The sequence below is a fragment of the Macaca fascicularis genome, chromosome 14 (assembly GCF_037993035.2).
Source record: "Macaca fascicularis isolate 582-1 chromosome 14, T2T-MFA8v1.1".
Lineage (NCBI taxonomy): Eukaryota > Metazoa > Chordata > Mammalia > Primates > Cercopithecidae > Macaca > Macaca fascicularis.
This window is the reverse complement of record NC_088388.1, coordinates 30,437,518-30,463,852: the sequence shown is the minus strand read 5'-3', so window position 1 is coordinate 30,463,852 and position 26,335 is coordinate 30,437,518. Positions and strand designations below refer to the sequence as shown.

Below are 26,335 nucleotides of genomic sequence, written 5' to 3'. Positions count from 1 at the left end.
GTATCCACCCTATGTATTCATAACTCCCATAACGGTAGTTCTATCTCCTTGCTTAGAGATTGGTTTAGCAGTGGTCAGTACAGTGTGAAAGGGATTTTATGAAAGATTTCTTCATTTTTTTTTTTTAAAACAACTTTAGAAAAAAGGTGGAATTTTCTCCCTTCCTCTGGATGATGTGGTTCCCGGATGGGATGCCAGGAATTGTAGCATCTATCTTAGGACCACAGGGGGAACCAGTCTTAGGATGAAGCCAGGGGCATATGACAGAACAGAGTAATAGAAAGCACCTGGGTCCAATATCACAGAGTTGTCAATAATAACACACTATGTTTTTTTCTTACTTCTTGTGGTGTGAAATAGTACATTTCTTTCCTGATTGAGCCAATCTGAATTGAGATTTTTTAGGGGTGTTTGGCAGCTGAAATAATCCTATTAAATGGTGGATGAAATTATAAAGTGACAAGAAAGTGGTGTGAAAACATGATTCAAGCACGTAAATGTCCCATCCCTGCATCCCCATGTTGGGTAGTAGGTCAATACCGTTCCAGAGGTGTAATGAGGAAAGCCAGGAGAGAGGGAAAGGCAGTGGGTCTAACCATGGCTGCCAGAAACCGCCAAAGGTCCAAATGGTGAGAATGAACCTGTTGTCATCATATCCAGCAGGTCAGCACGAGATCAAATATTGGGTCCCAAAAGCAACCTGTTGTACACCGGCCTGATATTCTCATTTTGAGGAACTTCAGCTGCAAACGCTCCTGGTCTCTCTGACCATCCTTTGCTCCCTTCTCCCCACAAAAGGAGGAGGAAATTCTCTCTGTTGGTGAGTTTGGAGATAAACTGGACATTTTCCACCTGGCACCTCCGTTTCCCTCTCAGATATGCCACCCGCAGTGAGGATCCATTCTGGGCTGCTATCCACTCTGTGGCAAGTGAGGAAAGCTAGAAATTTTATGAGGTGTGCTGCAAGTTCATTTCAGGGGACAGGATTAGGGACTCTGCTGTGGCTACATATTTAAGCTGTATTCTTTTCTTCAGCTTTTCCTGGTCATAAAGCTCAGATTCTGATCTCCATCTATCTGATTCCTATATAATTCCTTCCATATCTCTTCCTGAGTTCAAAACCAAATAAGAAAAATATTTGGAAGGCATTATTCATTGGACCCTTAGACTCTAACTCAAACCATGAAATCAAAATTGGTTAGTTTTAATAAAACTAAAAATAAAGGTATGAATAATGGTGTGAGGGTAAAACCTCACATCCCATCTACTAGCATACTGCTTTTATGTGGTCTGTTGCTCCAATGTAGCTATATTTTCTGCAGAATGTGAGGGATATTTTCATATCCTGGTGAGAGCTGGGATGTTGTTTCCAAAATTTAAAAAGCTGGGATTCTACAAAGGCCTTTAAAAAACCTTAGAAGGGATGATAAAAGAACTGAGTTCAGAATAGAGTTTCTGAGCTAGGATGGGTGGGATGAGTGAGTGGCGTAAGTGGCTCTAAAATCATTTGACCTGTTGGATTATTGCAAATCAGGCTGCGTTTGGCTCTAGGAAACATTCTGGGTTTCAGCCGCATAGTGTTGAGCCAGCTGAAGGTAAAAGAATAGAAATACAGTGTTAGTAGTAGTCAGAGCAGCAGTAGTATTAGCACCAACTAAAGTATGCTGGATATGTGCTATTTTATTTTATCATTTTATTAAGTCCTCACTATGACTCTTTGAATTAAGTATTACATTAGCCTTGTTTTACATTTGAGAAAATTGAGACTTAGAAAGATTAAGTAGTTTGTCTAAGGTCACACAGCTAGAAGCACCAAACCTGGATTTTAACCTGGCCACTGGGACTCCACTTTAGATACTAACTCCATATTGCAATCAAACTGTTTATAACCATTCCAATTTCCGATCAGTTTTCTGAAGGGATAATGCCACAGAAGCAAAAAGCTACATGTGTAAAATTTTCCATTAGAATGTTTTATATCGCTGTGATCCAAAGAAGTGACTTGAATGCACACCAGCATGGAACTATATTAATAAATTATGTTACATCCAATCAATAGAATGCTAGATGTAATTTTAAAATAGTAATTCCAGAATTTACATTAAAAATGAGCATTATATTCTACTATAAAGACACATGCACATGTATATTTATTGCAGCACTATTTATGATAGCAAAGACGTGGAACGAACTCAAATGCCCATCAATGATAGACTGGATAAAGAAAATGTGGTACATATACACCATGGAATACTATGAAGCCATGAAAAGGAATGAGATCACGTCCTTTGCAGGGACATGGATGAAGCTGGAAGGCATCATCCTCAGCAAGCTAATACAAGAACAGAAAACCAAACACCAATGTTCTCACTCATAAGTGGGAGTTGAACAATGAGAACACCTGGACACAGGGAGGGGAACAACACACATCAAGGCCTGTTGGAGGGTAGAGGGTGAGGGGAGGAGGAGTATCAGGACAAATACCTAAGGCATGCGGGGCTTAAAATTATATGATGGTCACTTGGACACAGGAAGGGGAACATCACACACCGGGGAATAGCATTAGGAGATATACCTAATGTAAATGATGAGTTAATGGGTGCAGCACCACCATACACATAACTGCCAATACATAACTGCCAATACATAACACTGGTGTTATATATATGCCAATATACATAACACCAATACATAACTGCCATATGTATTACATATGGCACATGTATACATATGTAACAAACCTGCACGTTGTGCACATGTACCCTAGAACTTAAACTAAAATTAAAAAAAAAAAAGAAAACTGAGAAAAAAAAATTATATGACGGGTTGATAGGTGCAGCAAACTACCATGGCACATGTGTACCTACATAACTAACCTTTATGTATGGTGTATACTTTATGTATGTATGTACACTTTCTCTATGTGTATCCCGGAACTTAAAGTAAAATTTAAACAAAAAGTTTTGAATTTGTCCAGTAAATAATAAATAAGTATAAAGCTGAAAATAAATGAGTTCCTTAGTAAGGCTAAGGAACAAAGCTGAGGAGAAAATGGCATGTATGCCCAGATGGCAACAGTCTAAAAAAAGCAGGCCCACCTGCGATCCAACACTGAAAGGAAATATGCACAAACAAAAATAACAAGTTTAATAAGAAGTGGGATCTAGGTGAATATTTTTCTTTTAGCTAAAGTTGTTTCTAACATTGCAGAGGCCCTATTTTGTAGAGAAAAGCAGAACATATCGGTAGGGGATACTGCAGGCAGAATCACGTGTATGTGCGTACACTGGCTAGTTCATTGGTGGGGAGCAGGGCCACTGGGCACACTTGCAGAGGGCTTTCTCCCTGCTGAAATGTGGCTCAGCCTCATCTGACCTGCAGATATTAGCCTGACCTTCAAGAAGGCTGCAGCCAGGTGAGATTCTTCTCCTCTCGAGTCTCTTTAAACTTTCAGTAGACACTGAAGTCATAAGTGCAGTTTCCTATAATCATCCCACAGAAAAGGAAAACTCTGTCTCCAGACAGCTTGTATCCTGAGGTATTCAGGAGCCTACCCAAGATGCTGGTGACACCACTGAGACGTGGGAGAGAAGCACATGGGGCAGGACAGGGCAGAGGGAAAGACAACACAGCAAAAACTTTTCTAGAGGAAATAAGATGCAAATGAGCAAAGGGCATGAAGAGAGAAACACATGTTAAGGCGTTGGATGGTAAGTGACTTTCTCAGAGGGTTAAGACAGAAAAAGGTAATATGATTGATTAGTCGGTTTCCTCCATCTACAGAGGCCCTTATTGCAATGCAATGAAAGGGGCTTTGGTGTGAGACCAGGTTCCATCTGCTTCCTGGCTGTGTGAGTGTGGGCAAATGGCTTAACCTCTCTGATCCTCAGATTCTTTAAGTGGTAATAGCCATTTCTCCAGCACAGCAGTGAGTGAGATGTTCTGAGAAAGCCCTTCTCCCAGTGCCCGTCTGATGACATAGGTGGCACTTCAGTTATTCTCTACTTCTTTCCCCTTGGAGATGGGGCTTTCTGAAACCATCCACAGTACAGGCATAAACCCAGGCTCTGTCCCAGACAGCAAAGCATTTCCTGTGCCCTCCAAGTCCATCCCATGGGACAGCTCCCTGCCATTCTCCCTTCCTCTCCAACTGGGTACCAGAAAAGCCTGCCACTGCTTACCAGAGGTAAGGGAGAGGTGACCTGAGGGCTGCCCCCGAGCATCTGCTCTGCTCTGCAAGTGAGTTTCCTGATTGCGTGTGATGAGAACGGAAACAAAAGCTGCAATCACTTTTGCACCAACCTAATATAAAAGGTCTGAATCAGGCCACCAGGAGCTGATACTCTGTGGGTGGGGGAAGAAAAAGGGACAAACCCAGGCTGAGGAAGTGGCAGGCTGTAGCAAGACCAAGGTGGGTTGAAGAAAGAGTGAAATTAAACCAAAAAACTCCCCAAAACAGTCATATATGTGACTGGTGGGAGGGGAACCAGGGCAAGAGATAGGAATGAAGGGAAAATAAGGAGAGGATGCAAAATGAGAAAGTGAGGGAGACAGGGAAAAAGAGAAGGGGAGAAAAAGTGGGAGTGGGAGAAAAACAGAAATTAAAAGAAGACAAAAAGAATGGGGCGCTTGAGAAAGGTTAAAAATGTCTGGGAAATTGGTAGAATCGCCATCATTCCTCTGCAACCTGGAGAAAGCAAGAGGCACCTACTGAATGCGATGATTTATGGAGCAGGTAATGTTCACTGGATGAGGAGTGGCTTCTCCGTGGGGTGAAGCAATGGAAATGTTGTTGTTGGTTTGTCTGTGGAGACATGACTACCCCATGCTGGATGTCCCCTGACCCACAACACTAGGTGAGAATAGAGGAAGTTTTCCATCCCTGAAAACGGCAAGCAATGACTTGGACAGTACTAACAACCACCATTGGTACAGCTCCATCTGGACTGGGACAGAGGACATTGGTTACTTCTGAGAAAGTCAGACTTAGGCGTAACTTGGGCTAAAGTCCAAGCCAAGGGTGTTTCTGGGTTTTCCCTTGTTTTTTTCTGAGTGCTCAGAGTTCTCATGCCCTCACCCACATCTACGACCCTGGGTCAAACATCCTGATGAGAAAAGATCATCTAAACTCATTGACCCAAAGGCAAAAGGGACTGATAAGACTTTAAATGCTCAGATGGTAGACTTTGGGGCATCTGCTGGCTGGCAGACAAGGGGCCAGAAGGATCTTCTCTGAAGGACACCATAGGGTGCTTTGCCTCTTGCTTTCTCATCTTTGTCAGTGTCACTCAGAGGTCCCCCGATGGGACTATTCACTACACTTGTGCTGTGGGCTGGATGTAAGATTGGGCCAGATCCCCAGCTCCCATTTCCCACAGAATTGGTGTGAGCATGGGAGGCTTCCTTTTCACTTCTACTGCAGACAGATCAAGTCCACCTAGCATGTGATGGAGACTGTCCTCAAGACAAAGGGTGTTTCCATAGACGTGATGTCAGAGTCACTCAATGTGTGTGTGTGTGTGTGTGTGTGTGTGTGTGTGTGTGTGATGTTTACTGAATCTTAATATTTTTTAGAATAATATTGCTCGATTCAAAAGTAATATACATATTTTTATAATACATGTACAAAATCACTAGTAGAAAGAGTTTAAAATTACCAATAATGTACTAATAGTATTGTGGTTAGATAAGGGTTTAAAAGTCCTTATCTTTTACGGATACATACTGAATATTTACAGACAAGTGTATGATGTTTGGAATTTGTTTCAAAATAATCCAGCAGTTGGGGAGGAGGTAGGAGGTACAGACAGATAACATGGGCTATGAGTGGGTAATTGTAGAAGCTGGGTAATGGCTGTGTGGAAATTCATTATAATTTTGTCTTTACTGGTATATATTTATGATTGAACTTTTCCATAATTAAAGGTTGTTTTTGGCCATACGCAGTTGCTCACGCCTGTAATCCCAGCACTTTGGGAAGCCGAGGCAGGAGGATCTCCTGAGGTTGGGAGTTTGAGCCCAGCCTGACCAAAATGGAGAAACCCCATCTCTATTAAAAATACAAAAAATTAGCCAGGCGTGGTGGTGTATGTCTGTAATCTCAGCTACTCGGGAGACTGAGGCAGGAAAATCGCTTGAACCCAGGAGGTGGAGGTTGCGGTGAGCCGAGATCATGCCATTGCACTCCAGCCTGGGCAACAAGAGCGAAACTCCAACTCAAAAAAAAAAAAAAGAATTTTATCTTCCTTTTGTGCCAAATGTATCTTTCCATTAAACTTTCACTTATTTGAGAAAAAAATCACCAATGGTCCCACCTCACGTCAGTCCTTTTCCTATTCATAGGTAAACACAGAGATGATGAAAACAAGACCTTATTGATTTGGTCAGTTTTAATGTTTTGCACAGTCTATTTCAGAGTACAGTGAACAGGAACTCTTCGAAGGTGGAGGCATGCTCAGTGAGTGAGGCTCACCCAGGTGTCTCCATTCTTATCATTGTGGCATGGTAGGTGCCGTGGACCTAGGAAATAAGTGAAGAAATGAGTACAGACCAAGACATCAACATGCATAACCCCCCATTAGAAGAAGAAACAGGAGAAAAGACTCAGAGGAGGAGCAAGGGATGGAGAGAGAAATGTAGCAAAGACAACAGTTTCCTGGACTCCACGTTCTTCTCTTTCCTCTGGACTCACAGCTGGACCACAAAACCTTTCCAGCTTTCCTTGCAGTTAGGTGAGGCTACACGACCGGGTTCTGGCCAATGGAATGAGGGTGGAAGTGAAGGTCCCACTATCAGATCTAGCCCATAAAAACCTCACAAACAATTCTCCTCCATACTCTTTTTCCTTCCACCAACTGAATGGACATGACCTCAGTGAACTTGGAAGTCATGTATTGAAAACTGCAGAGTCTCTATCAGCCTGAATTGTTTATCCCTCTTCACCATCCTATCTACCCAGAAACCCTTACAAGTATTAGGTAACCACAGGATAAATGTGTATGTGTTTAAGCCATTCTACCTCGTAGCTGAAATTGGACCAAAAACACAGAACGATAAATTCATCTGAAAGGTAGAATGAAAGATAGGCTATAGCCGTATCTGTAAAGACAAGGGAAAATATAATTTTAAGGAAGGTGAGTCAATAATAACAAAGACTGTTTTTTAGACCCTGCTATATTCTAAAGTCTTGATAAGTTGAATAGATGCATGATTATATTATATATTTTAAGTTTCATAATAATTATATCAAGCATTAAATGAGGATCTTAAGCTCAAAGAGGTTGAGTACATTGCCCAAAATTCCACAGCAAATAAATAATGCTCTTCAACACCATATGATCTTACATCCAAAATAATAAGTCTAAAGAGCCAGTTAAAGTGACTTGCAGAATAGTGGACAGGATTGAGCCAGGGAAAGGAAGGGGGGTGTTTATTGGGCATGGGATGGTGAGGATTGAGTAACAGGACACTGCTCATCCATCAAGATCTGGTTCAGGCACCCTTCTTCTCTATAGAGCCTTTTTGAGCTACACTTGTCAGTATCACCACTCTGAATATCTTTCTTTTCTTTCTTTCTTTTTTTATTTTTTGAGACAGAGTCTCGCACTGTTGCCCAGCCTGGAGTGCAGTAGTGTGATCTCCGCTCACTGCAAGCTCCGCCTCACAGGTTTATGCCATTCTCCTGCCTCAGCCTCCCAAGTAGCTGGGACTACATGGACTCACCACCATGCCCGGCTAAGTTGTTTTGTATTTTTAGTAGAGATGGGGTTTCATCGTGTTAGCCAGGATGGTCTCAATCTCCTGACCTCGTGATCTGTCCGCCTTGGCCTCCCAAAGTGCTGAGATTACAGGCGTGAGCCACCATGCCCGGCCTCTGAATTTCTTTATTATTTACTACTCCTTATCCAGTGCATTACAAACTTCCTTAGAGTATTACTGGACTTGCTCTCAGGTCGATTTATATGCTAGATTTTTACTGCTTACTCACATTAGGTTCTTCTCTACCTTTAGGCAAATGAAAGGATTACCCTTTCCCAATCGTCTTGCACTTAAGTGGGATCATGTGACTAGCTCTAGTTAATGGGCTGGGAAAAGAAGTGACATCTATTATTTCTGAGACAAAGCATTTAATCACTGGCATGAGACCTTCTACTATTCTTTTTCCCTGCTGCAGCAATTGTGTTACGAGACAGAGGTAGCACAAGATCAGTGAGCAACTGCACGGAAGATGGTTGTTTTTAGAGAGTTTCCTGAACCCACAGCCAATTTAGCATGGCAAGAAGTCACCTGGGTAATGGTGTTAAACCAATGATACTTTGCTGATGTTGTTACTGCAGCACAACTCAGAGTATTTTGACAAATACAATTTAATCTTCCATCACGATCAGAGATGTCAAATATTAATCATCAGTGTTACCAGTGCCTCGTGCTACAGACATGATGTATATTATTAATTCATCAATGGACTTTTATCCATTGAACTGTAAAGCCTTAGAATCTTTCTCATCATGGTAAACTAAGCAGTCATTATTAATTGATTACTTGTGAAAATTAGGGGAAACCCACTAAAGTCATTCCATTCCAGTCGGCATAAAATCCAAACTTCTTACTGGGGCCTGAAAAGGGGCACAAGAGCTAGCCTTACCTTCCTCTTCAATCTCATTTCCTACTATTTGCTTCCTCATCACTCTGCTCCATCCACATTAACCTTTTTGGTTCCTCAAACACACTAAGAACACTCCCATCTCAAAGCCTTTACATTTGCTATGCACTTTTTTTTTTTTTTGGTGCAAATTTGCCTGAAATGTCACCTCTTTGCCCAGACCTTCCTAGTCTCCCTTATTAAAATTGCCTGCACCCTCCACCCACTTCCTCAATGATAATAAAATGCCAGTCGTCTTTTTGTGCTGTTGTATTCTTGGTATTTAGAGTAGTGCCTGGAATATAGAGGGACATACAAAATAGTTCTTAAACTAATGAAGGCAACTGATCCACCAACCCTGATCTAGATCATAATCTCTGAAGAGAGAGGGCAGGTCCTTCTTATCTGTGGCTTGTCCTCTGTGGTGAATCCATGTAGTGCATACAGAAGGTGTCCATTAAATCCCCATTGGATGATTAGAAGACTTTTATTTTCCATTGCATCATCATGGAGTCACATCTGTGTCTTTTTGCCTCTTTCACCTTCATAGGCTCTCTCAAGACGTTTCTTCCTTTCTCTCTGCCTAGCCCGCTCTCCCCACATCCTCTCCCATTAAAGTTCAGTTCAATAAGTCTCTTTCTCACCCACACCATGCCTTCTAGAGCAGCATTCTTCTGTGGCTGGGAAACAGTAGCCAGCAATAAAATGCGTTTTGGCCTGGACTCACATCCATGTTCTGTACCTATTCCTTTTCTACAGGATTTGATGCTAAGCCCAGTCAGGACTTGGCAGGAGCCTTATGCCTGTACATTACAGCCCAGAATTTCTACCCTTTGGGTGTTTTAAAGAGAAGCAGCTGTTACCATCTGCCAGATGAAAGGCCTTGCCTTTGAAAATAGACTGTGAGGCATGTTCAGGCAGAAAGGGACTCTCTGGAGATCTGAGAGGATAGGACTCAGAAGACCTGCCACTCATTTGGATTGCCATACAACTGTAGGCAAAGTATCAGAGATGTCTAGTTTCTATCACAGTGAAGGAGAGAGAATTATGTTCTTTGGGTAGGATGGAATGATGTGGGGAGGGATTGTAGGTGAGGCCAAGTGGTGAAAAGGGCACAGACCTCAGAATCGGAAGACTTGAGGTTTAGAGTCAAAGTCCTGAATTCAAGACCCAATGGTAGCGGCATCCGCCAGCCACCTGAGCCACCATTTACCCTTTTGTAAAATGGTGTGATGCTCTCCTACATTCATCAAGTCTTTTTGGTTGCATGGAACAGAAACCAGCTTATGCTAATGTAAACAGAATAAAAGGAATTTATTGGCAGGATCTGACTGCATTCTTGCCATTGGTTTCTGTAAGGCACGTGTGTCAAGATTGGACTAGAAAAAGAAACCCGAAAAGTGTTAGACCTCAAGAAGTATTTCCTGCATTTCTGTGAGCTTCTGCTTTATTCTTATTTCCCCTGCTTCTCTGTCCTCATGGAGGTGTACTGCTGCCCCACAGCTTCCAAGTTTGCGTCTTAAACCTTCAGCCATGCTCTAATCCCAAATGTCAGGAACAAAGACTGATTGATCGGGATTGCTTTAGATGTCTACTACGGGGTCGAATCAGTCCTGGGCATGGGAAGTGAGAGTCACATAGTAAAACTGTGGCTGCCAGAAGCTGCTTTTCACACTCTGGATGAAATATTTAGAGAAGGAACTATAACTTGTGGGTTGGGCCAACAATCCAAAAAGGGTCTTGTGGGTATAATCATTATTGAATAAACTCTCAGGTGCTGTAAAGAGAAAATGGTGTTATTTCTAGTCAGAATATACAACCATCCCACAACGATACTATAAGGAATCAAGGCATAGTCCTGTGCAAATCTAAAATTTTCCATTGACTAGCCAAGGTCTGAGTCTACACATTTAAAGTTGTCTTATTCTAGGATTCTAGTGTTTCAGAGGGCTGTGAGAGTCAGCATTCTCCATCCTCTACCTTAGCAATACTCTTTTCACCTCCTCCACTTCAACAAAAGCTTCCAAAGGAAATCTTTCTTCTTAAAAAAAAAAAAAAAAAACTGACTTCCATGATTCAGAATAAAATTTGGTAAAGACTAATGAATTAGGACTCCATTAATTTAGCATTTTTGCTACGTCAAGAATCAGAAAGGGATTAAACTTCTGCATCCCCATATCTCTTAAAGCCAGGAAAGATTTGCTAAGTGAAATAAAAATGAGACTTTGGACAAGTTTTGTAACCTTTCTAAGACTTTGTTTCCTTATCCGTGAAATAGAAATTAACTTTTCATAGGATTGTTGTGACAATTAAATGACATTAGGCTTGACATGTAAAAAGTACTGGCTATTAGCTACGATGTTGAAGATAATGGTGGTTGTAGTGATGGTAGTGATAACTCTAGTGGTGATGGTGGATAATGGTAGCGGTGGTGGTGATGGTGGTGGTTATGATAGTGGCAGTGGTGATGGTGGAGGTGGTGTTAGTCTTCAAGGTAGTCATGGTGGTTGTGGTAGTGTGATGATGGCCATAGTGGCAGTGAAGGAGTGGTGATGATTAATTATGACAGAACCAAGAATGTATAAATTGTTCTCAGCACATAGTAGTCATATACTGAATGAGTGCAGAGAACAAGCCTTTATCAGACAATTACAAGGCTCTTAGTTACCATTTACATATCAACCATGGATATGTCCAAAACAAATCATGCTTAAATGTTCATTAAAACAGATTCCTAAAGCCTTCCAATAGATGTTTAACCACTTTGTATGAAGTGAAGAGGAATAAATATGAATTTTAGTTACTACATGAACATAAAAGAAATATAATTAAAAATAAATATAATTACATTTCCCTTAAATAGTAGTGCATAAAATATAGACTGTTTCACTCGTCTTCCTTCCAGACAGCTTGCTACATAAAGTCACATACCATTAATTCAAATCTCATCCTCACAAATTCACATTTCTAAATTTATTATCATCCAAGTCTAGGATTTGTCCTATCTGCATACTATTTTAACCTCCAAAGGTCTGTGTAAAACCTATTTTGTGGCTAACATGGACCTATCTAAAAAAATCCAGATGCATCTGTCCCCTTGGCACTTCCAGGGTGCAGCAACTACACCAATTTCTTTATCTGCCATAATTTGAAAGCCTTATTAATCCCAAAGGCTCAGCTCTGTAATCAGACTTGGTTAGCTTGAGACTAATCCTTGGAGGTCATTTATTTTTCATGAAGTTTGCTTCCCAGCTACTGATTTATTTAGACTTTACTAATAATTATTTCACAAGAGCTTTTTTCACCACTGCTCATTTGTATATGTAGAATTCACACTGTGAATATGAACTAAGTATGAATTTTTTTAAGAGTTAAAGTTCAACTGGAATGTCACTTTTTCTTTACTGTGCCAGATCATTCCTTTTCTGGGAAGCAATCCCATGAAATAATTAAATATTGTTCCTTTAAAAGTCTGTGACCTGCTGCATTTGTAATCCTTGAATTCCACGATTCGGTCCAAGGTCTCCCAGCTTTGCATTTCACACTCCTGCTCACATTTGGTTTAGATTTGGTTTTTCGTTGCTTGAGAGGAGCAGGATTTATTACTACCAGTCAGAAGCCATCAGGCCCCAATATTTCAGCAAAGAACACTAGTCTGCCAGAGTGAGTAATGCTCTGGCTACACTCAAGTGTCCCTGAACCAGTCACCCCAAATAGGATGTCATTGCTTGCATTTATTTAGAAACTGTCAAGTTGTCTACGTGTTTCCACCCACTAGTTCATGTGATTCCTGAAACACCCCTATGTGCTTTGATGGGAGGAAAAAAAATAACAGTCCCTCATGCATTTATGTAATGCTTATTTATGGAGCACAGTGTATATGTTAGGGACTGAGAGCTGAGTATGTGCTAGTGCCCCAGGAAGACATGTTCCTGTTCTCAGGTATCTTAGAGGTCACTGAGTCGCACCACGTGGCAGGCACCCCAGGAAATGGTCTTGATGTCTTCTTTCACTGACTACTCATAATAAACTATGGGAAAGGTCTGATTACCCTTGTTTTGTGGCTGGGATTGCCGAAACTCCCATAGGTTAAGTCATCCTCTGATAAGGGGGAAAGACAATGCTCAGACCTGGGCTTTCTCAGTCCAAGGCTGCTGATTGCATTCTGGATTTTTTCCAAATAGTGTGACCTCATGTCAACTCAAATCAATTCAAGTTTCCTTTCCAGTTTCCCACATCCCATGGTTTGGCTTAGAAAGAAAGGTGGTGCAACACACAATAGATATCAAGCATCTAAGAGTTTGGAAGGGTTTGTGTGACCACTGAAGTAGGCAAGGTGTATTTGGAATGGAAAGTGGATGACAGGGGAGCTCAAAGAGGTGATCCAGGAATTCCCAAAGGTGGGCCTTGACTCAGTAAGTCACCGGGTCTGTTATTTGAAATGAGTCATTTGTGGTATGGGGGCAAATGACTTCAGTCCCTCACCAAACTATCGGGAAGAAGGCAAACAAAATACTCCCCGCTGCTGGGGAGAAGAATCCTAATTACAGCCCCTAGAATTTGCATGCCCTTCTACAGTTTGCAAAGCACTTTCAGACTTGTTTATTCCTTGGTGGAATTGTTTACTGCACTAATGGAGAAGGGACCAGGACTTGATATGGCCTAGTTTGGTAGATTTATATATTTTTAAAGAATAATCCTCTGTCAAAATGTAATTTCATGCAGTAGTCTGGTATATAAAACTGACGCAGGTGGAACTTCTGTGGTTGGGATGGGGCCTGGGGAGGGAGAGGCACAGCTTACTCTTAAGCTTTTACTCTGACCACTATGTCTGCTTCTGAGGGGTCTCTAAAGAACCTCCAGTTTCCATGAAACACAGTAAGACAGACATTGCTCCCAGTGACTCCCCATGTCACTTCACTTTCTTCCTCCAAGAAAAGGAAGCTGAAATCCCTGGAGGTTGCATGAGGTGAGCAAAGCTGCTCATTGTCCTGTATTCTTGTGCATGGAACCTCCCAGGGCTGGTTTCTCACATGGGTAGGGCCTGAAGTCTTATCTGGGAGTCAGTTTGCCCCCAGTTGTTTCAAGAAATAAAGTGTCCTCTTGGTCGCAGACAGCAGCAGCAACAACTTTTTCCTGCGGACTGGCAGCATTTTCCAAGCACCGGCTCTTCAGGTGGGAGTTTCGGGGCACTGTCTTCATTCCAGACTGGCAGCTCTTTGAGTCATGGCATGCCAGCTTCTGAGTGGCTGAGGACTAGATCCAGACAAGGATTTTTCAGTCCCAAACACTCTTCCTGAAAATGCAAGAGGAGTAGTCTTTAGTCAAACAGAAAAGTTTGCACTGGACTAGACAATGGTGGTGGTTGCACAATACTGTTAAGGTACTACATGCCACGGATATATACGCTTCTAAAAGGGGGAAACGGTAAATTTTATCTTATGCATATTTTAACATAATAATGATAATAATTTTAACTATGTACATTGGCTCCTTATTTCCTACAGGATCAAGTTCAAACTCCCTGGCATAGCTTACACTCTGTACTCCCCACACCTGTAACCTCATGTCTGCTATCTTCCCCCAGCCCCTTCATCTGATCTATGTTCAGATCAGCTGACATTGTTCTGCATTCTCTGGACAAGCCATGTTCTTTCACTTTTCTATGCTCAAACATAATTTTGCTTTTAGTAATGACAGCAAACACTTATTTAAAGTGCTTACTACATGCATATATAGACATAAATCTAGTGCTTAATACATGCAGGGCTTTTGAGTCATTTAATCCTCATCAGTTCTATGGAGTACATAGATACTATTATTAAGCCCATTTTATACTTGAGAAAATTGAGCTAATTGCGTTAGTCAATGTCACACGACTAAGAAGCAGTCAAAATAGGGTTTGGATCTAGGTGTTCTGACTCCTGAATCCAGGCTGTTCATCATTACACAGTACCACCTGTGAATGACTTGTCCCTGTAGTTTCATCTGAAGAATTCCTCCTCCTCCTTTGAGGTCTGCCTCAAATATCACTTCCCCTGTGAAGACTGTCTGGTGTTCTCCAGGAGACAGTGTGACTCCCTTCTCTAGGAACGGTAGCACCCTGAACACACATATTTTGCAACATATTTCACCTTGCATGGTAAAGGCCTGCTTGTGAGTTAGTTTCCCTACCAGAGGGTGAAGGCCCTGGAGATAGCGCCAGGTCTCATTTACCTTGATACCCCACAACACTCATTACATGTTTGACGAATGAATGCATAGGTGGATAGTTGGGTGCATTTCTCTCAACTTTTCAATTTCTTGAAATAAATAACAAAATCTTACCTTCCCTCAGAAGTTCTGGCATGGTTCCTTCAGTCTTGCCACAGCCACTGATAATGACTTTCATTTTCTGTGCAACTCACCAGGCAAGAAGTCCTTGCAGATTTACTTTTAGTAGTTCACAAGAAAAATAAATACTGTGTTTGATTTCCAAACATTAAACCATAGTGTATTATAGGTAGATATAGAGTTATCATTCAAAGTATGATATTTCAATCTCAAAAGGCTTCCCCTGAAGAATATTACAATCTCTTCCTCTCTTTAAGATCTGCTGGGTAGAAGAGGTGGGAGAAAATGAATTAATGTTGGGAGGATAATGGGGGCAAAGAATAACAGATGAATGTATGGGTGGATGAGAGAATGGATAAAATGACAGGTGGATATGATGATCATGGACAGATGGGAAATGAGTGGATATATCAATAAACAGATATGTGGGTGGATGGGTGGAGAAGAGGATGGTGGATGGTTGTGGGTTTATGAAGAGATGTGAAAAAGGAAGTGTGGAATGATGATTGAGAAGTTGTATGGGAAGATGAATAGAAGAATAGGTGTATGAATAAATTAAAAGATGTGTGGCTGGAAGAATTAATGAATGAATGGGATGATGGATAGACCTAAGTGGTTAGTGGATGGACAAGAGGATGCATGGATGCGAGAGTCCCGGAAAGACATAAGGAAAGATGGGTGGATAGATGGATGGGTGGATGGAAGGGTATTTAGGAAGATGAATGAGCATGTGTGTGGAGAGAGGTGCCCACACCCACTGGCTTGAACACATGGGTTAGCCGAGCCAAATGCCAGCCCTATGACCGGCCATCAGTAGCTTTCCCTGAGCCGTTCTGCCAAGAAGCAAAAACTTATTCAAGCCATGTGGACTTCACTTGTTTTTGAGGGGGAAAAGAATGAGCTCTCCCTCTTTCCACCTAGAAGATTCACCAACTCCCCACCCGTCACTCCCCACTGTGGGCATGGAGGCACTGCGCCACCCAGGGCAAGACCTCGCCCTGTCTCCAGCTCCTCTCCCAGGATATCCAACTACCTGTGTAACCCAGAGATCTTTCTCCAGTCGGATTCAAAGAGAAATTTAGCGGGAAAAGAGAGGCCAAAGGCTGAACCCAACGGTGCAAGCTTTTATGATGCAGTCATCCTCTGTCCTGACGTCTCAGGGCCAGCGGGAGAAGAAAGCCAGTGCGTCCCGGGTCGCAGGGGCCGGTGGGGTTCGGAGGCACAAGCACCCCGCGACACTCCAGGTTCCCCGACCCACGTCCACGGAAGCCCCGATTATTTACAACCTCAGCAGAGCACGGGGCGGAGGCAGAGGGGCCCGCCCAGGAGGGCTGCTACTTCTTTAAACCTCTGCCGGCTGCTTAGTCACAGCCCCCCTCGCTTGGGTGTGTCCTTCGCTCGCTCCCTCCCTCCGTCTTAGGTCACTTTAAACCTCGAATAAAAACTGCAGCCAACTTCCGAGGCAGCCTCATTGCCCAGCGGACCCCAGCCTCTGCCAGGTTCGGTCCGCCATCCTCGTCCCGTCCTCCACCGGCCCCTGCCCCGCGCTCAGGGATCCTCCAGCCCCTTTCCCCCGCGCCCTCCGTTCTCTCTGGACACCATGGACAAGTTTCGGTGGCACGCAGCCTGGGGACTCTGCCTCTTGCAGCTGAGCCTGGCGCAGATCGGTGAGTGCCCGCCGCATCCTGGGCAGCAAGATGGGTGCGGGGTGCGCAGCGCGGACCCGGAGGTAGCCCCTCCGGCTGAGTCGGCGCTGGGGGACTGGAGTCAAGTGAGTTGCCTGCGAAGTGCTTTGGGCTCCGGAAAGCAGGGCTGGGATTGCGCTAAACCGTTGGAGAATGTGTCTGTGGAAGCACCGTTTGGTTGAAAGAAAAAGAGAAAGAGAAGAAAGTTTGTTGGGCAGGCTGCCGGCACGCAGTTTTGGGCGAGGTCGCTAGAGCTAGAGCACATGGCAGAAAGTAACCGTTCTCCTGGATGCGCTCAGTCAGTGTCTGGACTAACAGGCTCCTGTGCCCAAGGGCTCGTCAAGCCCCACCGGGCTGTGTCTAGGCAGGGCAGAGCTAGGCGGGGCAGGAACTGGGGCTAGAAAAGGGCGAATGGCGGTTACCAAGGTGGTCACAGAAGGGGTCACAATTGCAAGTGTGAGACTGGCTGGCAATGGGTTTTCCAGAAAGGGGTCCTGGGTTCTCCCAACTACCCACTGAGCATTGTTCCAAAGCTTACAGTCCGCACTGCCACTGCCACCTTAGCGCTGTGGAAGCCTGAACCAGCTCTGCGGTGAAGTCTTGGGTCTCCATGAGATTCCAGCCTGGGACAGGGAGCATGAATAGGAGAGGCAACCACTGCACCAGCTGCTTGGTCCTTGCTACCTCCTGCTTCTGCCAATCAGTGTGGGGGAAATCTCAACGGTAACGTGGCTCATATTCCCTGCCTGGCAGCCTCAGAGCGAGAGAAGAGCCTTGATACCAGCGCGACATCAGGGACACTGGGGCTAGGACTCCAATATCTCATCCCAATAGGGTCAGTGCTATGAAGGGGAGGGGCTGCGTGTAAGGTATATTCTAGCACGGCTCAATTCCAAGCATTCTCTTTCTTTGTCTATATATGTACAGATAATTACACAGCCAATTCGCTTATCGCTGGCCAAAATTAATTTTTCTCTTAAGAAGTGCCAGCTGGGTCATTAAGACAGCTCAACCTGCATGCAGTAAATTCTACTCAGCAAATATTTATTAACCCAGTTCCACGGGGGTACTGAGAAAGTGAAACGCAGTCCCACCTGGTTACTTTAGATTGCGTACCCAGTATAACTTGTCTTGAATTACTTTCTGCTTTCTGTATCTTCCTACTTTCTGCAGTAGGAAGAAAGTGACCCTAGGTAGAGGCTAGGCAGGATGAGTTCTTTGTGCACATGCATCTCCCTTTCTGTGTGAGTAGGAGGTCATTACTAGGTGGGGATTTGGGGATCTAGGATTTATACTACTGAAGCTGAAATAGTAATAATAATGACAGCAATAACACAGCCGGTCATGGTGGCTCATGCCTCTAATTCCGGGATTTTGGGAGGCTGAGGCAGCAAATTTCCTGAGGTCAGGAGTTCGAGACCAGCCTTGGCCAACATGGTGAAACCCCATCTTACAAAAAATACAAAAATTAGCAGTGTGGTGGTACAAACCTGTAGTCCCAGCTCCTTGGGACGCTGAGGCAGGAGAATTGCTTGAACCCAGGAGGCTAAGGTTGCAGTGAGCCAGCCTGGGTGACAGAGCATGACTCTGTTAAAAAAAAAAAGCAATACAGCACTAGCTACCATGTACTGTATATTTTCACTGTGCCAGGCATTATGTTAAATCCTTTCCATGTGTTATCTCATTCTCCCCTCACAATGGCCTAGTAAGAAGCTTCCTGTTATCAGGCCTGTTTGACAGGAGGAAAACTGATGCTTAGAGAGGTTAAGTGACTTGCTGGCATTCACATAGCCAGGAGCAGTGCTGGATGGAAACCCAGCTGCACTGAGCTCCAAAGCCTAGGCTTATAATATGTTAGACTGTATAAGATGGACAAACTTGGAAAGGATTCAAGGAGGAAAGGATTTTGGTGGACTCTAGGCCTTAGGGAAAGTTCCAAAAGGGACTGGAGTTCAAATAAGCCCTTGAAAAGTGGAAACACTCAGGATGGGAGAGAAGAGTCAAGTTGGAGATCAGGGAGAGCCCTGGGCCTGGCCTCAGAGAAGAGGGCCCTGGTGGTTTCCCTATGGCCTCTAGGGAAGTTTATTTGTATGTTACCTACCAGTGCCATCTTCTGCTTTGTCTTTGGGCTTTCTGACTCCTGACTCCTTCCAACTTGTCTCCCTGATTCTTCTAAAGGGCCCCACCTCCAAATATTTGGCACGTCCTAACCCTTGAGGTTCTCCCGGAGACCGGCAGGCTCCCTCCTGCCCCGAGTTTCCACGGCCCCTTTGTGCAGCATCATTTAGAGGAAGCACAATGAAGTGCCAGTAGCAATAACTGCCCCGGCCCTCACTTTCATGTGCTTGTAAAGTTGTTTGGCAGGAACTGAGACTTGGAAAGGAGACATGACTTTGTCACAGGGCTTGGGGCTGGGCATGGGGTGGGTGGCGGGAGGGAGAAGGAGGAAGGGGGAAGGAAAGGAGCTCTTGTTGCCCCATTCTGGGGAGTGGTGGACTCTGGACAACCAAGAGGAAACTTTGGAAAGGAGCAAGGCTTTCGGGAAGAGAAGGGGATCCAGTCTTTGTATGGGAAAGCAAAAAGTGGAGAAATGGCCAAATGTAGTTAAGTGACATTGGACCCAGAAACTCTGAGTTGGGGAACAGATATCTTGAATTAGGGGTCCTGTGTAGGAGGAAGAAAGTGACCCTTGGCGGAGGCCAGCAGGGATGAGTCCTTCATTCACACGCATCTCCTTTTCTCTGTGGGCGAGGGGCTCTTTGCTTGGGAATTGCATGCCTGGTGTTGAGAAAGAGGTGAACGTCTGAGAGTCCTGGGGCTTGGGGTTGGCACATACCTTTCTGCTCTTTTCTCTCTAATTGAGCATTAGAGACTCCGCCCCTTGCGGGGAGTTAGAACTTTGGCTGTGTTTTCCCATGTGAAGAAGCAAAGAGGCAAAGCTTCATCTCTGTTGGGGCTAGCATTGATTAATTGAGGTATTCCCCATTCACACATTGGACATCTACTTCCTGCAAAGGCATGGTGACAAGTCCGTGTGTGGGAGGCTGGCAGCCAGAAGGAAAATGTTCCGTTTGTTTTTTCCCAAATTGCCCCACAAAGGAGGGGATGCTGGACAGCATAGAATTCTTAGTTTATGACAGATTCCCTTCCATTCATTCAGGAACTATTTCCTGACTCATTGTCATAGACTCAGAGATGGGAACTCTAAGGATCATTTAGAAAACCTGAAAGAGAGGGACTAGTGACTTCCCCTCTCTGAGACTTGTTAAGATATTAGGGCAGGGCATTTTTCACTGGTCTCTCATATATCTCTATCATGAGGACTGTGGGAGCCTCAACCCCAACCCCTGCACTGGGCGGGGAGGGTGTGATCTACTGGGGTAACAACATTTGTTTCACGCCTTAAATACTACCTTACACAGTCATTACAATTTTATATATTACTCTACAATATACCCAATTTGAATTTAATGCAATAATCATGACATATATTTTTGACCATATAGCAGCGTTGGTGTTTGAGAAAGATTCTCTGTATTGTCCTGGGGCTTCTAGCACCTGATAAGGGAAGTGACTTATTTTAGTTGCAAATGACAGATTCCCTTCCATTCATTCAGGAACTATTTCCTGACTCATTGTCATAGACTCAGAGATGGGAACTCTAAGGATCATTTAGAAAACCTGAAAGCACCTCCTGGAACATCACTAGATGATTAGGAGCACCGAAGTTTCAAAAGCCTGACACTCTGCTATGGTACCATATGGTCCTATGTAAAGCAGGGCCCTAAGTCCTGAGTCCCTAGGAAATACCACTCAGGGAGCACTGACTCTATGCTAGACATGAAGCCAGGGGGTAGCACAGGATATCTTATCTCAGCCTCCCAACAGCCCTATACACCTAGCACTTTCTTAACTACATTTTCTAGATAAAGAGATCGAGACTTGTGGAGATGGCATGACTTGCCCCAGGGTCCAGTGGTGGAGTTGGGATTTCCCTGCCATCTAACATCCTCCTATGTTAGACTCCAGTGCTTATGCTCCTTCAATTCATTACGTGTCTGGAGGACTTTGAAAACTCTGCGTGGCTCTCCCACACTCCCTGTCTCCTGTGGCTAGCATAAGTAAAGCGTTGCATGGGTGGCTTCTCTCTCCACCCCGGCAGGCTGTGGACTCTTGGCTGTCCTGCCCTGGCCTGTCTCCCCAGGTTTGGCCACAGATATCAGAGATGCCAACCAAGTTATTTGCAACTAAAATAAGTCACTTCCCTTATCAGAGTCCAGCTGCCCTCCCAGACATGCTCTCATTTGCAGGCTTGGAATAAAGGGAGAGGTGGTTGCTTGTCTACGAGACAAGTTAGGGCAATGCCCTCTGCCTGAATATTAGGAAAGCAGCACTACAGGAGCTCTCACTCTGACCTGGCAAGCATTTCACATGCACTGACCCAGAGACCCACTCCTCACATCTCATTAGTAGGTTGTGTGACCCCTGGCAGGAAGCTGACATGGGTCTTGAACTGAAACCCAGTGTGTGGCTCTAGGTGACACATGGCCACCCAAGTGAGGTTTTGGATCCACCTGCAGTGTCAGATGCTTCAAGGCTGGGGTCCACTGATGGAGAGGAGGTGGTTGGAGATCACCTGGGCCTCCCCAGCACTGCCTCCTGGCTGGGGCTGGGGCTGGGGCTGGGGCTGGGGATAAGAGAGTAACTGCACTTGTGTTTCCCCAGCACCTTCACTTTAGCTCACTCCAGCCAAGAGCCTGAAAGGGAAGTAGTTCTTGTGAAAGAATGAGCTGAAGCACGTGGCAGATACTACCAGGCACCGTGTAGTTTTCAAAGGGGATCTTTTTCTGCCTCAGAGAGAAATTCTGGGGTTTGAACAGCAAGAAGCCGATGACTCAACTTCCTTTGTGTCCCTGCTTTAATGGGAAGGTTGCAGGCATTCTTTAGAATGGCAGGGTAGGTTGATACCTTCTACCTTAAATTTGAATCCCACTTTTCACTCACTTAGCAGGTTGAATTTTTTTAAGTGTAGCCCCCACGACTGCCCAACTGGGTTTGGAAGGCAAGCCCAATTTGCCAGAGTAAACCAGAAGGGGTGCTTTCTAAAGTTTGTGGTTCTGGAGTCTGGTCTGGCATGGATACAGTCATTGTGTGTTCCAGATTTTCCAGGAGAGTCAGGATCTCAAATATGCAAACACTCTACCAATTGACGTATAGTGTATATTTTGACTAAATGTTTATATATTTTTCCACAAATACATGACTTCATGTAATTGAAAGTCAAACGCTTTTTTAAAAAAATGCTTTTTGCATAAAGAAATTCACATCTTTACAACTCCTTAACTAGGATGGTGTCAATTAAATTAATGTTTGATCCAGGACATGTGTACTTTGGAGATAAGTCTTTCATATTCCTCCTCTCTCCATTGCTCAGTCACCCCACTGTGTGACGTACCAAGATAAGCCACATGTTTGATTCTTGTTTGCTGGATGTGGACATATATACATCGCAGGTGTGCCTGTAAGTACGTGCCTGATGGATCTATGTGTGTGGTGGGAATTGGTGATGCCAAAATGCTAAAGACTTTCATGCCCCTTAAAGGGGAAAATAACCACAAGAAAACAAATTCCAATGTATCTTCTCCTGTCCGTCTTCTGCAGCACTGGGGGAGTCCCCAGATAACAAGGATCATGTCACATTCATTTTTGTGGGCCCAGATCCCAGTAGTATTGACACATAACTGTTGAACTTCAACGAATGTCTAGAATATAAGTCATGCTATCTATATATATGGAAGCATGCTGTCAGTATGGCTAAGGTGCAAATACATTTATGTGTAAGTGAGAACCGTAGTGACGGCTGTGTTGCTCGGGACAGGGCTGAGGAGGGCGCTTGGCTGACTGACTGCCCACCACAGGCCTCATGTTTGGTCTACCCCAAACAGTGAGCTCACTCATCTGTTTGTTTGTGGCTTTGGTGGCTGCCTGCTGTGACCGCTGGGGACATCTGGCTAAAGACAGGGTTACTAGATAGTTGGGCTGAGAAGGGAGTGGGAGCCAATGAGATGAAGACACCAACCCCAAATTTAAGCCTCAAAACAAGAACACACCCCAGCAGCAGCCAGATTGGAGTTCTAGTTATTTTGGAGATACTGATATGAGGTTAAGATCCTTGGGTGAGAGGCCCACACTCCTCCAGCCCCAACACCTGCTTCTGGAAAGTGGTGGCAGAGGACAGAAGTAGAAGTACTACACAGGAGATTCTTGCCTTCTCTGTTGGTCTCTTTGGGCAATTATCAAGCTGTTGTCTGGCCGGATACTACTGTAGCTTCTTCAGGGGCAAATCCATGGGGAATCCTGACATCCAACAGGGAGCCACTTTGGCAATGGCAAACCATGTCTCCTCTCTACAGAGCTTGTGATGTCAGAAATTACCCATAACTGGGGCAGGTTTTGTTTTCCTGAAGATCGTCTGCCCAGCTAGACTTGAGAGACAGGGAGACAAACACAGAATGAGGGGGTGGGTCTTGTGGGGGTGGGGAACAATGGAAACTCGCAGAGCCAGATCTCCCCGAGTTTGAGGTGCACTGGCTGCCTGGGTGTGTCCTCCTGAGGCAAGTGTCCCTGCTAAGTGCAAGTGTGGGCAGACAGATCTCAGGTGGGTGGGGAGGGACTGAGTCACCAAGGAGGTGATTTGCAAAACTCAGGAAAAACTTTCAGGTCTTCAGCTTTTAAAAGTAAAGGTTAATTGCAAAACTCTGGAGTTTAGAGAAGAGATTATTCATATACACCAGTCATTTTGAGCATCTGCTGTTGTGGCATTGCAAGTCTCCTTTGGCAGTGCCTGAAAATTCATTTGTTTTTGAGAGCTCTTATGCTTTTTCTGCTTGCATCTTTGCATAAGTTCTATGTTTCTGAGAACTCTCACCACTGTTAGTAATAATAGCAAACACAGAGTGTTGATCATGTACCAGCGCCATTCTAATTGTTTCCTATGTACTGCCTTGTTTAATCCAAACACTGATCTCATGAAGGTGGTGCTGATATTATCTGTCTTTTACATATGAGGAAACTGAGGCACAGATAATTGAAGTAACTTGCCCAAGGCCGTGCAGCTGATAAGTGATGGCGCTGGGATTCAAACTCACGTCTGGCTACAGAGTTTATGCTCTTTGTCACTACATTAGAGTGCTTCTCTTCGTATATTAAGATGTCGAGGCACCCCAGAAATCCAGACGATTGTACCTGGAAGTACTGTAGTTGTTTTCAAAAACTTCATTTGGGAATCTAGTTGTGGGTGAGGTCATAACATCCACAGAGCTTTTAAATATGATGTCAGAGAAAGGCGCTAGAACTGCAAAAATGAAGGAGGAGGAAGTTGTAACGGAAACTTCTTCCAATGCATATTCTGAGTTGACTCATTCATTCCGATCTCTGAACAGAAGCTCTACTCTCTTCTATGTGATGGAAAGTTGAGGATAGGGTAGGACTGACAGGGATGTGAATTCAGTTGTTTGTTCATTAGGATAAGGTAGGGCTGAAAGGGATGTGAATTGAGTTGTTTGTTCATTATCACTTCATTATTTGTCACCTGGATGAAAGGTGAAGGTGGCTGATTAGTGGTTCTCCATCATCTAGAACTTTGACTGGGAAATGAGCTAATCAAATAGCAGCAAAATATTTGCCCTCAGCCTACAGGCCCTTGGTTCCAGAGTCTTCTCTCTACTGGCTAGAATGGATGAGGGAGGGAGGGAAACTCTGAGAAAAGAGACTGTTAAGAGTAGGGTTGTACATATCCAGGGCACAAGGAATTTGGCAAAAGCTGGAAGTGTGCTATAGCCCTTCTCCAGCCCTAGCCTAAACCAGACAACCAGGCTTCTATTTGGCCCAGCATGTGACCATCCCATCAGGGAGCAAGAGAGTTTCCTCCGGGTACCCCTCACTGAGAAAAAAGCCACCCAGGAAGGGAGGAGGCAAGGCCCCCTGGGAACATCTGGTTCAGTCCACTGGAAGGAACACAGGCCTTTTCCTGGGAATGGGGACTCATCCCAGATTCCAGTCCCCTTCCCCCAACTTTTGATTTTTTTTTTTTCAATTTTAATGTATCTCTTTACACTTAAACAGGCCTGCAGTGACTTCTCGGAGGACCCACACACCAATCATGGGACTAGGCAGCATCTTTTTCCACTTCCTTTCCAAGATAGTAGCATGGTAACAGTAAAGCCCCTTTGTAAGTGTTCACCATTATGCACATTAAGATGCCAGGGAGAGGGCCAGGCATGGTGGCTCATGCCTGTAACCCCAGCACTTTGGGAGGCTGAGGCGGGCTGATCACCTGAGGTTGGGAGTTCGAGACCAGCCTGACCATCAAGGAGAAACCCCATCTCTACTAAAAATACAAAAAAATTAACTGGGCATGGTGGCACATGCCTGTAATCTCAGCTACTCGGGAGGCTGAGGCAAGAAAATCACTTGAACCCGGGAGGCGGAGGTTGCGGTGAGCCAAGATCACGCCGTTGCACTCCAGCCTGGGCAACAAGAGCAAAATTCAGTCTAAAAAGAAAAGAAAAAAAAAGATGCCAGGGAAATAAACAATTCCATGCATCCAACACCTGGTCTCCTGCCTGTGGCTTAGAAGGACATTTCTGCCCAAGCCTCTAGCCCCAGTCTTTGCACGCTCTAAATGAGTACCTACTATATGCCAATCAGAGATGTTGCCTCTGCTGAATGTGTGCAGTCCAAAAACCAGAATCCAACAGAGCTAACTAAGCACCATCTTGCAGGAAACCAGCTGATGTCAGCTCTGCAGCCACCAGTGAGTTGCTGGGCCCACATTAGCCTGCAAGAGGGGGAGGGGAATTCAGGTAACCCACAAGAGTGCTGCTCACACAGAGGGGATAAAAGTTTGGGGAATAAATCTCCTGTTAAGGAGTTTGTTTTTGCAGTGGATCCTCTGTGGTGAGACTAGTTGTCTTTACAATATCATTAGAGGTCAGGTACATTCCTGTAGACTCCCTTAAGTGACTTACTTTCTCCTATTGTTCCCCCTGAAAATTCATAAAAACCTCACAAACACATCTCCATTTAAAAAGAGAAAGTTTAAGGGGTGGCGTATAATGGCTATCTCTTCTCTTTTGTCAGTGAGCATAAAAGCTCCTTAGGGAAAAGCCCAAACGCTCTACACATTTTCATATTCATAATAGCCCTGAGCAGTCAGCACAGTTCCCCAATTATAGTGAGTACTCAGTAAACACTTGGATGGCTTACTGAATTAATAACGTTTCTAGACTTGGCTAGCAAAGCCATCTCTGTTACTTATTTTTCGTGATTTTTATAGGTTCTGTCTAATTCTTTTTCTTCATTTTTTTTTCTTTCTGGTCTATACAAATCTTCTTTCATTTTTCTCCATTGCTGCTTGTAGCAATCCTCAACCCCCTTCCCCCCTTGAAATTTCTGTTCTCTGCACTCTCTTCAGTCTAAAGAGTTCTTTCTTGAGATTTGAAATGTAACACAAGGCAGGGAAAGTTTACAGCTCATTGTATTTTGTCCAGTAGAATGGGGATCTGGATTTCCTATAGGTCTGACTGTCTCTTTGTCTACACCTTTACTTCCAAATCTGGCCTCGTGTATAAAAAGACCCCAAACCTTAGAGTCATGTTCTCAACAATCCTCAGAG

General features: G+C 44.2%; 1 protein-coding gene and 2 long non-coding RNA genes across 26 annotated transcripts in view; 1 reads left to right on the top strand and 2 right to left on the bottom strand.

Moving 5' to 3' along the window:
* Positions 1 to 13,440: 13,440 nt before the first annotated feature.
* On the bottom strand, positions 13,441 to 16,257 carry LOC135967034 (uncharacterized). The gene is made up of 3 exons (XR_010580834.1): positions 16,008 to 16,257; positions 14,969 to 15,233; positions 13,441 to 13,937 (listed from the first exon to the last, which is right to left on the bottom strand). It is a non-coding gene; the product is annotated as an uncharacterized lncRNA (long non-coding RNA).
* A 181-nt stretch (positions 16,258 to 16,438) lies between these two features.
* Positions 16,439 to 26,335, top strand: part of CD44 (CD44 molecule (IN blood group)) — a 91,485-nt gene continuing 81,588 nt past the window's right edge. For all 24 annotated transcript variants that reach the window (XM_005578206.5, XM_005578205.5, XM_065528325.2 and 21 more), the window contains exon 1: positions 16,439 to 16,641. In XM_005578206.5, coding sequence (XP_005578263.1) covers positions 16,575 to 16,641 — 67 coding nt within the window. In that variant the 5' untranslated portion in view covers positions 16,439 to 16,574. The remainder of the gene's footprint in view (positions 16,642 to 26,335) is intronic.
* LOC141408459 (uncharacterized) lies at positions 16,456 to 25,234 on the bottom strand. The gene is made up of 2 exons (XR_012423334.1): positions 20,351 to 25,234; positions 16,456 to 20,217 (listed from the first exon to the last, which is right to left on the bottom strand). It is a non-coding gene; the product is annotated as an uncharacterized lncRNA (long non-coding RNA).